At 41.0% G+C, this 12,479-nt stretch overlaps 1 protein-coding gene across 5 annotated transcripts in view; it reads left to right on the top strand.

Annotated features, from left to right (window-relative positions):
* The window catches only part of DST (dystonin), a 329,300-nt gene that overhangs the window by 124,824 nt on the left and 191,997 nt on the right, over positions 1 to 12,479 (top strand). For 4 of the 5 annotated variants that reach the window (XM_074153812.1, XM_074153813.1, XM_074153814.1 and 1 more), the window contains 3 exons: positions 5,748 to 5,837; positions 8,704 to 8,781; positions 11,252 to 11,344. In XM_074153812.1, coding sequence (XP_074009913.1) covers positions 5,748 to 5,837; positions 8,704 to 8,781; positions 11,252 to 11,344 — 261 coding nt within the window. Of the gene's footprint in view, positions 1 to 5,747; positions 5,838 to 6,367; positions 6,467 to 8,703; positions 8,782 to 11,251; positions 11,345 to 12,479 lie in introns of all 5 variants that reach the window. The other variant, XM_074153811.1, reaches the window with a different exon arrangement.

Consider the following 12,479-nt stretch of genomic DNA (forward strand, 5'->3'; position numbering starts at 1 on the left):
CTATTTCAGATGGGAATGTGGTCCCTTGCATTTTAGGTGGAACACGCCGTATCCTAACATGAATGTCTGTGAGGTCTGTCTACGTGTATGCTGGGTGTCCACCCACTGTATACACAGAAAGGGCAACAACCCTGTTTTCCTGCCAAATTTACTTCTGAATAAGAAAGGGTGTGATTCTTCTGTGTTTTCACAGAATCATCATAGAAACATAGAATAGTTTGTGTTGGAATGGATCTGCAATGAGCAGGGACATCAGGTTCAACTACATCAGGTTGCTCAGAGCTCTGTCTAGCCTGACCTTGAATGTTTCCAGGGATGGGGCATCTCCAACCTCTCTGGGCAGCCTGTTCCTGTGTTTCACCACACTTGCTGTAAAAAATGTCTTACTTATGTCTAGCCTAAATCTACCCTCTTTTAGTTGAAAACCATTATGCCTTGTCCTATTGCAACAGGCCCTACTAAAAAGGAGAGTTGTGGCATTGTTAGAGAGAGCAACCTTCCTACTGTGCTCCAGCCTGTGCATCTTCTGTCCATCCTTTTCAAGACCAAGCTGGTTTTGCTTGCAGAAGCATAAGGGATAGCCCTTCCCCTTTCACCCATACAAAGATAAGCAACCTGTGGTTTTATTCTGTAAAACTATAGATTTTGTTCCTGTATCAACACAACACAACTAATAATATCAGGAAAAATTGTAAGAAACAGGCTTGCTATGGAAGATGGCCTGTTCTTTGCTGTGACCCATGGCAAAAATAGAGATCACTATGTGCAGATTCAGTTCCCTAGATAGGGACTTCTAGGGCTGTTTGAGATGTGTATCGGGGGGATTGGCCAGCAGGACTTAACGCAAGCCTTAGTCCTTCTGGAAAAGCTGGTGGAGGCTGGGTGTCATACCTCCTAAACATAAACATAGAACAGCAATGTAGGTGTGCGCCCGGGCAGCCAAATCATGCCTTCGTTCTCCATCAGTGGAAACAAGAACCAGACAGTCTGAAGGCAGTGATGACAGATAAGCTGTGACGCCAGACATGGAGGAGGAAGCCAAGGCTGGCAGGCCAGGGTCTTTAACTGCAGAAGCAGAAGAGTACATGAGGTTGGAACTGATAGCAACTTGATTGTAAGGACAACCAGATGTGTCATCTGAACAGTATGATAAAGCTATGCGAGTTATGCGGGGTATGAGATTGCTAGCTTTTGGAGGCAGCGGCCATCTTCATGATCTTCATTTGTCAAGTGCCTAACGTGCTGGGTCTGGGGACAAGACTGCAGCTCTGTGACTGGTACAGTTTTGAAAGCTTTTTCTTTTTTTCAGTGGTAGTGCATGTTCCCCAAGGCACTAGACTGCAAAGCTTAAGCTTACTGGGAAGGCATGGTATGAAAATATCTCATGCTCATATCAAGGGGGATGGAGCTTTCCTTACCACAAACATCATAGTATACATGCCAGAAGGTGACGATCAGAAGATGAATCACTTCTGAAGCAGTGCCTTAAATTCTCACTGTCTCCTTTTGACTTATGAAGACATTTTGCTTCTGTTGTTAAAGTTTTGTCAGATGCCCCTCAGCCACTCAGTATCTCCCACGTCTTCCTTAAAGAATCTCTTCTCATACCCAAATTATCCAATCTGTCAGACTCACGTGGGCATATTGCAAAAAGTTGCCCAAGGCAGCAGGTAACCTACTTTGCACGTGGACCTCGCACAATGTAGGGCTGACAATTCCGTGATTTTATTGAGAAGCTACAAGAACTCTTACGAAATATCATGGGAGTCCCAGATCCCGCAGAACCATTCAGGGACCCCTGTCTGTATCTAATACTTGTGGTACTATGCATTCTGAAGGAGGCTGAATGTGGGAGCAAAGCAGCAATGGAATAGTAATATTTTATTTGTATCTCGTCAATGTAAAGATCTAAGAATTCATTATATATGTTGAGAGACAAAACTTGCCTAAGTTTTTGATTTTGCAATGATTTTGCAAGCTTTTCCTCAAATGGCAACATAGGATCTCTTGAGAAGCACAAGATGTTCTTGTAAAGTAAGTGATCTACTGGTTTGAGTGAACATGCTTGCTGCACACCAGTTCCCCAAATACATTGTTTAAGGTGTACATCTGCTGCTCAAAATATTGGAAGAAATTCCTTATTATGTTGTCCTGTACCAGCGTACCGACATACTATGTCCTAAATAATTAATCCCCATGGTAATAGAATCATAGAATCATCTGGGCTGGAAGGGACCTTCAAAGGTCATCTAGTCCGACCCCCCCCCGCAGTCAGCAGGGACACCCCCAACTAGACCAGGTTGCCCAGGGCCTCGTTGAGCCTCACCTTGAATGTGTCCAGGGAAGGGGCCTCAACCACCTCCCTTGGCAACCTGTTCCAGTGCTCCACCACCCTCATGGTAAAGAACTTATTCCTAATGTCTAATCTAAATCTGCTTTTTTCCAGTTTAAAGCCATTACCCCTTGTTCTGTCACTGCCGGCCTTTGTAAAGAGACTGTCTCCAGCCTTCCTGTAGGCCCCCCTCAGGTACTGGAAGGCTGCTATTAGGTGTCCCCGGAGCCTCCTGTTCTCCAGGCTGAACAACCCCAGCTCCCTCAGCCTGTCCTCGTAGCAGAGGTGCTCCAACCCCCTGATCATTTTGGTGGCCCTCCTCTGGACCCGCTCCATCAGGTCCATGTCCTTTCTATATTGAGGGCTCCAGACCTGCACACAGTACTCCAGGTGAGGTCTCACCAGAGCAGAGTAAAGTGGCAGAATCACCTCTCTGGATCTGCTGGCAACACATCTCTTGATGCAGCCAGGATGCGATTGGCCTTCTGGGCTGCAAGTGCACACTGCCTGCTCGTGTCCAGCTTTTCATCCATCAGCACCCCCAAGTCCCTTTCCTCAGGGCTGCTTTCTAATACCTCATCCCCCAGTCTGTATTGATAGCGAGGATTGTTCCGGCCCAGGTGCGTAACTCTGCACTTGCTTTTGTTGAACCTCATGAGGTTTACTTGAGTCCACCTCTCCATCCTGTCCAGGTCCCTCAGGATGACATCCCGTCCCTCTGGTGTATCAACAAGACCACACAGCTTGGTGTCGTCCGCAAGCTTGCTGATGGTGGACTCCATCCCTCTGTCTGTATCGTTGATAAAAATGTTGAACAGTACCGTCAGTCAATATATAGTCAGTCAATGGCAGAACTAAGATGTCTAAGGTGTACTGCTGGTTTTCCTGTTTCAACAGCTCTAGGCCACTTTCTTCATACACAGTATGAGTTCATCTCTGAAGCATCTGTGATTTCTAGAAAGATAAGTTAAGGAAGATGGTTTTCTCTACTACTCTGGAAACCTCAGAGTGTAAGAAACAAACAGAAGGTCGACAAACGTGTGTTGTGAGAGACAGACTGGCAGGATAACAAAATTATCCTGCATCTAATGGAAAATAAAAGCAGATGGATTAGAAATGGTGGTATTTTCTCATCCCAAAATTCAGATACCTGCATGTTGGGCAACTCCCATGAGCTCCATGTTGAAAAGAGCATGGGTGTTGACTTGGTGCTGCACAGATAGTTCTTCAGATGTACACACCCTTCCTCTGTCCTTAACCTGATGTCCTCCCATGCCTCTGGCCACCAGCCTGTGCTGTGGATCTGCTCTGGCTTGGGATTCTGCTCTCCAAAGGGCAGTGGAGAGTGGCGCATCCTGGTTGGCGGAGCAGGCAGGAGTGGGGAACCCTCTCACAGGGTTTTATTCTAAAGAAAACTTGCCTGCTTTTGTTGGAAAGAGTTTAGCACTCAGTTTGGCATAGCTCTTTGAATAGAAAAACAAAAAATCACAGTTGTTTTGGGTTAAAAGTTAAAGACCTTTGTGCTTTTCATCTTTTAAGCCTTTAACATAATAGAGTCTTCTCTCAGGGATTTTAATTTCTTTCTTTTCTTTCTGTTTCTTTGTTCAACTTAGCAGTACTTGAATATTACCAGAGAATTTTTCTCTTGGAAATTTTTTAAAATGAATTGCTTACAGGATTTTTTTTTTAAATCACAACTATAATTAAAATTATATTATTTTGTGTATGTGTGTGAGTATGTAAATGTGTAAGCACTGTATATGTAGAATACTGCTATGTAACTTGACTGCGTATACAGAGTCTGTATAAATGTTTTGAAAAATATTATCAGTTTTAATTCCTTATGGAATAGTCTCCTAGATGACTTGTTATGAATAGTCTTCAGCACGAGCATAAATGTGCTCTGATATTATTCTCAATTAAGATGATGGTCTTTGTGGAAACAGATTACAGGGTAATTTCGTGTTTAAAAGTTTAAGTAAGAAAACCTGTACTAAAAGCATTTATGAAGCTAATCACTGGTATGGAGACAGTTATTTATTAAGCAGGATGGATCTAGAGATTCCCTTGAAAGTCAGGTAAACAGAGCTGTTGTATGAAGTTGAAGATCTAGGTCCGATTCCCGCTGCTCTCATCATACACACAGAGTTGTTGGCTGTCAGAGGAGTGTCCCATCGATCCCATATTGGAAGTACAGTTCTTCTCTAGCAGAGGTGATAACTTCAGAAGAAATTTCTGGTGTCGTATTTTAGCCTCTATAGGCTTAGGAAGTTTCTGATCTGCTGCCTCAATGGGGAACACCAGGGAACCATCATTGAACTATAGCAGGAAAGCCCTCAACCTCTGCCCTGGCTGGCAATGTCAAATGTTTCTGCTTCCAAGAAATGAGGTCTTTTGTTTCACATTTAAAGAGCAGCTGGCTGAAATTGTTAAAGAAATTTCAGATAAAGTTATATTTAAGCTAATAGTAAGAAACAAGAAGTTAGCCTGTGGATGGACATCTCTCAACTCTGTTGTGCTTGTCAGAAAAGTTAGGGCTTTTGGCTGTCTCTCTTCTTGTTACATCTGCTCCCTTGCTCATGGGTGGCCTCTCAGGGTCTGCAGGTTATTGACCCTTCTCAACCCAACTTGGCTGAATGAGGTCCGCTGGCAAAGGCTGACCATCTATTAGGGGGCACCACAGGAGGGGATCAGTTGGGTTGGCAACTGCTGGTGGTAGAGTGTTGCTGAGCTGTAGGGAGCACTAACCTCTGCCGCCGGCATGGCTGGTGGGAAGGGGCTGTGCATGTCCTTGGCTTCACCAGGTCAACCTGATGTCGTATTTCTTCGGTATGGTCTATAAGGTGGATGTTTGAGCCTTTGGGAAAATCCACTAAGTACTGGGAAATGAAGTGACAAAACATGTTGTTAATTGGTGAATGGTGTGCTTTGATTAGTAATAAGTTTAAGGCCAGAAGGTGTGTTAACTTTTGGCCTGACTCCAGTGAACGTGTATGCTGAGGATAATATATATGTATTTTTTTACAATTCATTGGATCTAGCTAGTGTTGTCTGTAAGTAGTCATTATTTAGGTCAAAATAGGTGGGTATCTGTTATTGTTTAAATTGTTAATTACTGATTATTTTTTTTGTTGCTATATGCATTCTTTACCCCTAACTTCATACTATTTTTCTTGTCCTTTTCAGTAAAATGAAATAAAATGTGATGGAACTGTGCAAGTGCAGATATAGATGTGAAATTTGCCTGTAACAATTAATTTCGGTTTGTAAATTTGCCATGAAAGTGAATAACTTTGGAAAGCCATGGTAGGGTATAACTATTTATCTGAATATCAAAAGATATGTGTTAATATGAGCGTGAATTCTCAGGTATAAATGGGGATCTTGTATTTAATTTTTGCATTTGTCTGTGCAGGTTCGAAAGCATGTGAAAGACCTATACGAAGACCTAAGAGATGGACATAACTTGATCTCACTTTTAGAAGTCCTTTCTGGAGACACCTTGGTAAGCTTTTACATCAGAATGCAGCAGTTCCAGTTTGTTTTATATACATTTGCTCTGTTTGTTAACTCTTTGCTATTGACTGCTGGAGGTTTCTTTGATATTTTCCGTAGTCTGTAACTTGATACCAAAGACACAGGTTGTATTTCTGTTGGTAAAATGTTCTGCTGTGAATTCTGTGGGGGAATGCAATCTGTTCTCTTCATTTCTTGTGGTCAGTGAGACTTCCTTTCTTAATAGGGTAATGCGCTGTTTTTTCTGTTCCTCCCTTTTCTTTACAATTTTTCTTTTAACAAGTATTGGATGCTTAATATCCCTTCGCATTAAAGGGAGTAACTTACAAATAACAAGGATAAAATGTCCCTGAAATTGTCTAACACACTCCTCAGGTGTCATTTCCTTTCTTTGTGAGCATTACTTCCCTTGCTTGGTATTTGTTCTCTTCATTATGTTCTTCTTTTCATGCTCTTCTTTTCATTTGTGGTCTGTCTTGTGTCTTTGCTGTCCTGTTTCCTGTCTATTATATTCATTAGCCAAGAGAGCGAGATTTTTTGAAGACCTTACGGTTGGTGAGTTCAACAGAAGCATGCGCAAATGAACAGCATGAGGATGTGGAGGATGAGGATAAGGGGGTAGGTGCCGACCCCCGTAACTGTACTAATGTAGTGTTTGAAGTGTGGTGTCTGCTGATGTGGATTCTTAGTTTGGTGTGCTGCTGTAGAAAGGACAAAAGAACTCACCTTGGTTTATGATGTTTATGATGGAGGTATGGTAAAGACACATTTCTACTCAACCTTTTTGCGAACAGCTAAAACGCAGTTCAAGATTTCTATTTGTTTTCTTCCATTAAACTATAAAAAACCATGGTGCTAATGTGTGCTGGGCAACGTTATCAAGATGTTATAAAATAATCTTTTTTAATAATAAATAGGAAAATACCATAATTCCGTTAAACCAAGATTTTTTTTTTAACGTGCAAACAGTATTGCCCATATACAAGTGATTTAGACAAAGGCTTCAAGGCTCTCCCTAGTGAAGTCAATGGCAAAAAATTGATTTGTCTTAATTAGAAGAGCACCAGTCTACTGCACCCACAGTGTATTTCACATAATACTGGCTAATATTTTAAAATGAGCTATAATTCAGGTGCGCAGATCTATTTGTTAGCATTCATAAAATGTAATAGTTACTTTTATCACAGCAGATAGCCAAAGTAGAAGTGAAGTGAGAGCTCTGTCTGGTGGCTACTAAGTATACGGATCGTTTGCAGGATTTATCTTTCTCGCAACAAATACTGAATTGTTGTTTCACTGTATTTTAACTATCCAGAAGGGAAATACCTACTTATAAAGCGTAAAATGCTGGTGCTCATTAGTCCAAGTGAGCTGTATCATGCCTTTGTAGACCTCGCATTATTAGCATTTGCTAAAGCAACTTGCTCTCATAGGGCCCGAGTGCCTTCTTGGCTCCCGATGTGTTCCGCTGCAGTTGGGATTTCAGTGGAATATGTGTGCTTTTTTTTTTTTTTCTGGGGCGTAACATAACTCAAAATGCTGCATTTTAGCTGTACATTGAAAAAAAATATTTCCCCTCTGAGATGCTGTACCTAACTATATAGTTTGGGATTTATTATACCCTCTTTGTTGTGGAAAACCAAGTTCCAGGTCTGCAGTCCTTCATTCCGTCCGGGGAAGCTACTCAGTAGCAGGGGCTGCAGGGCTTGATTCTGGGCTATGGCTGTGAAAAACAAGGGGCTAAATCGAAGGTTCCATAATGGAATTTAAAATTCTTTTGTGTTTTAGTTTATGCTTCTTATTCAACTCCATTTTCCCATGTTTCCTTTTGGCAAGCGTCTGATACTCCACGGGGGGGGGGGGGGGGGGGGGGGAGGCAGTTAAGGCAGGCTTGGGCTTACCCGTGTGTTTCGCAGTGATTGTCTGAGGAAATACTCATATTCATGGCTGATCCCTAGCAATTATAGTCCGCTTCAGTTTATTGCTGTGAAAGCTTGGGAAAAATCTGAAATAAGGAAGAAGAATAGAAGGATTTGGATGTGATGATGATGATGATGTAAATTTAACTACTTTCCCATTGCTGATCTGTGACAGCTAAGTAAAGTATGCTTTTCCTGTGTGATTCTTCTTCTTGCTGATTTTACACTAACTGCATGCAGTTTTGCCATGTTTCCGTTAACACACCACTCGTGCTTATTTTACAGTTTCTTCTTGCTTGTTTTGACCTTGCTTTGAGAAGAATGACTTGTTTGGGTTTTTTTCACGCTTTATAATGTTCTACCCAAGTCAAGAGTTTAAAGTTGCATTCTAGGGCTGTATATGTTCTAGCATTCTGTTAGGAGGAAGGTATCGATATCATAATGATTACGCAGTCATACCATAAGTAAACAACATTAAATCATAAAGTTGCATACAGAGGTAAGCTTTTCCATCACGGAGTTTACCAGAGCAACATTAAAGGTCCATGACATTACTTATATTTTGCTTTGCATAATGTACTGTGAATCTTTTTTAATAATATATTGCAGTTTGGTTTCTGTAGGTAGATTGATGTTGGGCTTTTTTTAGCCCTCTTGGCCTAAATAGCACATTACAGGGGAACAGCTCTCAGCCTGCATGGATCAAAGTTGCAGTTTGGGATTGCTGATCTCTCTTGCCATCCACTGTGCTAAAAAATGTCAACTACATTTTAAAAAATAAAATAAAATTGTCAAAGCACGTTTTTTTTTCCACCAAAGGTATCTGCTTCATTAAAACTGTAGTGTTTCAGATGTTTTACGTGGTGTCTTTTAAATTGGACTGTTTGTTCTTTTGTCTGATGAGAAAATCTCACTACTGTTGTTTTCCAATTTTAGCCCCGAGAAAAAGGTCGGATGCGTTTTCACAGACTTCAGAACGTCCAAATTGCACTTGAATATTTGAAAAAACGCCAGGTATGGTGAAAATTTAATTTAAAAAAATAACGAAAACTTCGTTACCTGTAGCTAATAAATAAAAAATGTGTCCTACTCGGTCTTTTATGCATGATGTATTATAGCTGCTGGTGTAGACCTGGCTTGATCTCCTGCTTGAGATGGTTAAGAGAGATGTGGCAAAGGTAACTTTACACCATCCTTCTCTGAGCAGTAATATCAACACGCTCCGTGTGGTTTATGATGGTACAGGGAGAAAATTATAGGTAGGATCCTCAGGAGTTGCTTATAGTAGATTTAACTTTTATGCTGTCCAGACTCTAGCTGGTATGCAGTTTTGTTTACCATCTGATTTTTAGTGCGAAATGCAGATTGAAAGAAATTAGAACATTGTGTGGGAGTTCATTGTTTTGATTATATTTGTTTTGGAAAAACTTTCTCAAGCGTTGATCCTGATGAAAGCAAAACTGGTGCCCTAGAAAGGCAGCAGAGTCACCTGGGCTGGGGACGATTCAGGCTTAATTTCACCTGTATCTCTTTTAAGCAAAGCACTTGAAACCCACACTGCTGGGGGCTTTTCCACTGCTGGAGGTTTCTTTCCGCTTTTAAATTTATTTTATACATTTGAAAGATTCTTACTTTCTCCATTTGTAAAATGGCAAAGTTAAAAAGTGTCCAAAACATGGATGGAAAGAAAAATTGTCCTTCCCCATCCATCCCATCCAAATGAGTTGCCACTGGTAATCGGCTTTCTGATTGGTTGACTTTTTAAATTTTTTTTTAAATTTTATTTGCTACTTAAAAGGTTTGAAAAAATATGACGTAGCAAACTATAGAGAGATACTTTGGTTAGAAAAACAGATGTCTTTTTGTATTTTGAAGAGGATTGTAAACTGTCTTATGGGTCACTGAATGATGTATGTGCACTGAGAACTCAATCCTGCTTCACTCAGTTCAAAGCAAACTTTTCCTGTTAAGCCAAGTGAGCCATTGAACAAATACGCTATGAAATAAATGAATGGCTACTTGAAATGACAGTCACAATGGCGTTTTTATGCTGCACCGTGCTTTATTTATGCATGACAGACCATGCATATTAAAACGTAGGAGATGGAGGATCAGGTCATCCTCATGTTTATGAACACGCGGGTGTCATTGGGAATGGGAAGTCTCCATCGCGCAGCCGTCGATTGTGATCGGAGGAGTTTTGTGCTCTGTTTAGCCTTGCAGTTTTGAGAAGATGGCTGTATTCTACCACACAAAATGCTTGCAGGGCTTTGGCCTTCTTGGCAAGTTGCCAGCGGGACTTGGATTTGATATAAGGTTCAGCCCCCTGTTACATGTTTCTGAACTCTGTTTAGGAGGTAACTTGCTTGGATTGGCTGTATAGCCTCCAAATGCAATGCTTTATTGTGATTTTAAGGCGGAGAGATCATATACATTGATAACTTTGAAGCCTGACTTGGGGAAAAATCAAATTAAAAACCAAAGATAAGGCATATTGGACTCTCTTGTAGAGTTTTGCCAAAGACAAACAGTTTTTATAATGCAGTGAGAGGAAAATGTTTGTATTTGGTTTTAATTTCTTTTTTGAACTGCGGAACACGCTCGCTCTTCCAGAGACGTTGTTTTTGGTTTGGGGTTGTTTGGTTTTTTCCCCCTAATAGTTAAGATTATGTCTGCAGATCAAGAGAAGGACATGCCTTTGCTTGTTCAGTTGATAGCAGGATATATGTTAATAAGCATGTGCATGTAACTTTACTAACATAAGCACAAAATGCCTCTTAGCTGAGTCATCTTTAATTGCCAGGCTATATGGATACATAATACATATAGAGAAATTGAATGTAATAATAAAATAAGCAAAGAAAATAGGATTATTTAACTTAACTCTGGATGTGAGTTTATGGAAGTGGCAATAATCTCAGTCTTTCTTTTAATGCTATTAACCATTTCGTGTTTATTGCACTGTGTACAAGCAGAAGTGATAATAATTGTCGTTATAAAGCTATTGGTTATTTAACTGTGATACTAAAGTCCTGATTTTATCAAACCAGACCATTAGCAGGCCAGTTCTCTTGCCGCTGAGTTCTTGCTGTGGTGCAGGAGAGCGTGGGGAGGAAGAAAGGCAGTAATAGTTTCCTAGGTCTCAGGTTTACCCTGAGACTGATAAACCACAGTTACAGGTCATCATATCCTTGTTACCCTTTCCCCCCTCTGTCATACCTTCCCCCTCTGACATGGACTGAGCTGAAGAGTATTTGGCACAAGGAGCAGATCTGCCAGCGTAGGGACAGCTGAGGAATCTTCTCAGCTTGGTGTGGGTGGGAGAGGGCAATTCCTGGGGGGCCACTTACAGCCCAAATGCAATTCCTTTCTGCTTTTGAGAATTAAAAAAACCAACAGAGTAAGCTCGGGAAGTGAGCAATGCGGTAGGTATTTGTGGCATATTTGTTTCAATTTTGTCTGTATTATCTTTCCACTATGGCAGGTGAAACTGGTTAACATCAGAAATGATGACATAACGGATGGGAATCCCAAATTGACTTTGGGGTTGATATGGACCATAATTTTGCACTTTCAGGTAAGTCTAGTTTTGTTTGAGTCAGATTCAGTCGGATTCTTGAGTACAGTTATGATGAATGTATCAACTTAGGCAGGACTCCATGTGCAAAAATATAGATTATATCTCTTCTCTAATGTGTATTTGAAGGTTTTCATGGTGTATGTAATTTTGTGATGTAAACTGAACCTGAAGGTGGTATGTGTTTGTTCATTTCCTGTCTGTGGAGAGAGAGAAAAGTAGTTTGGGTTTTGGACATCATGAAAGACAATAGCTGATGTATTTCTTCCAGCTTTTGGACAGATCGATCTTGTTTTATTCTGCAGACTTACTTTGATGAGTATTAAAATATATTAAAAAGTTTTAATTCTTTTTTCGTTCTGGAGCTGAATTTCTCTGCTGATACAAGTACGTCAGCAAGCACTACTCAGCCTTTTCGAGCAGTCTCCAACACTGCAGCATTTGTTTTTAGCCCCGGCGATGGTAACGCGGGTCACACTAGGTGGCAGTCTGGTTGTTGTACACTGGCGGGATTGTGTACAGTATAATGCAGCTTTACAGTGTGTGGTGTTAAATTGCTCCTCAAAATGAGCCTTTGACAATGGCCGTGGCTGTAGATGATGTAATTCAGATGACAGATAATTCCCATTTAGTGACTGCAGCATTGTTAGCGATAAACTCCCTGCTGTGCAGGCATTTTAAATGATCAGAAAATTACATGATCGCACGGAAAAAGCGTGGTTCACTGAGGAATACCCTGCAGGGGATTTACAACTGGAAAAAAAAAAAAACCTTAAAAAAACCCAAAGAGGCTGCTGGGATCCAGTTTGCCTTTCTGCAAATCCTAATGAGGAACAGAAGACCAGTGTGACCTTGGTCTAAACAGGGTGCTCAGGCCAGGGCACAGGGTAAAGGAGAAGTCACTGATTGCTCACCACTAGTGAGGACCTGAAGTTCCCTCAGCTCCCCCCTGTTGTGTGAGCCTTTGCTCCCACGTGGATATACAGAGAAAGAAGGCTGGGCTTAAATATATTTAAGTATGACCCACAGAATAGGCAGTGATTGAATGTTGCTGTATTTTAAGAAATAGACATTATTAAAAACTTAGTAATATAGCTGTTAGTGGACATTAATCTTTACTTGATGTGTGTTTTGT

The sequence above is a fragment of the Numenius arquata genome, chromosome 9 (assembly GCF_964106895.1).
Source record: "Numenius arquata chromosome 9, bNumArq3.hap1.1, whole genome shotgun sequence".
Taxonomy (NCBI): Eukaryota; Metazoa; Chordata; class Aves; order Charadriiformes; family Scolopacidae; genus Numenius; species Numenius arquata.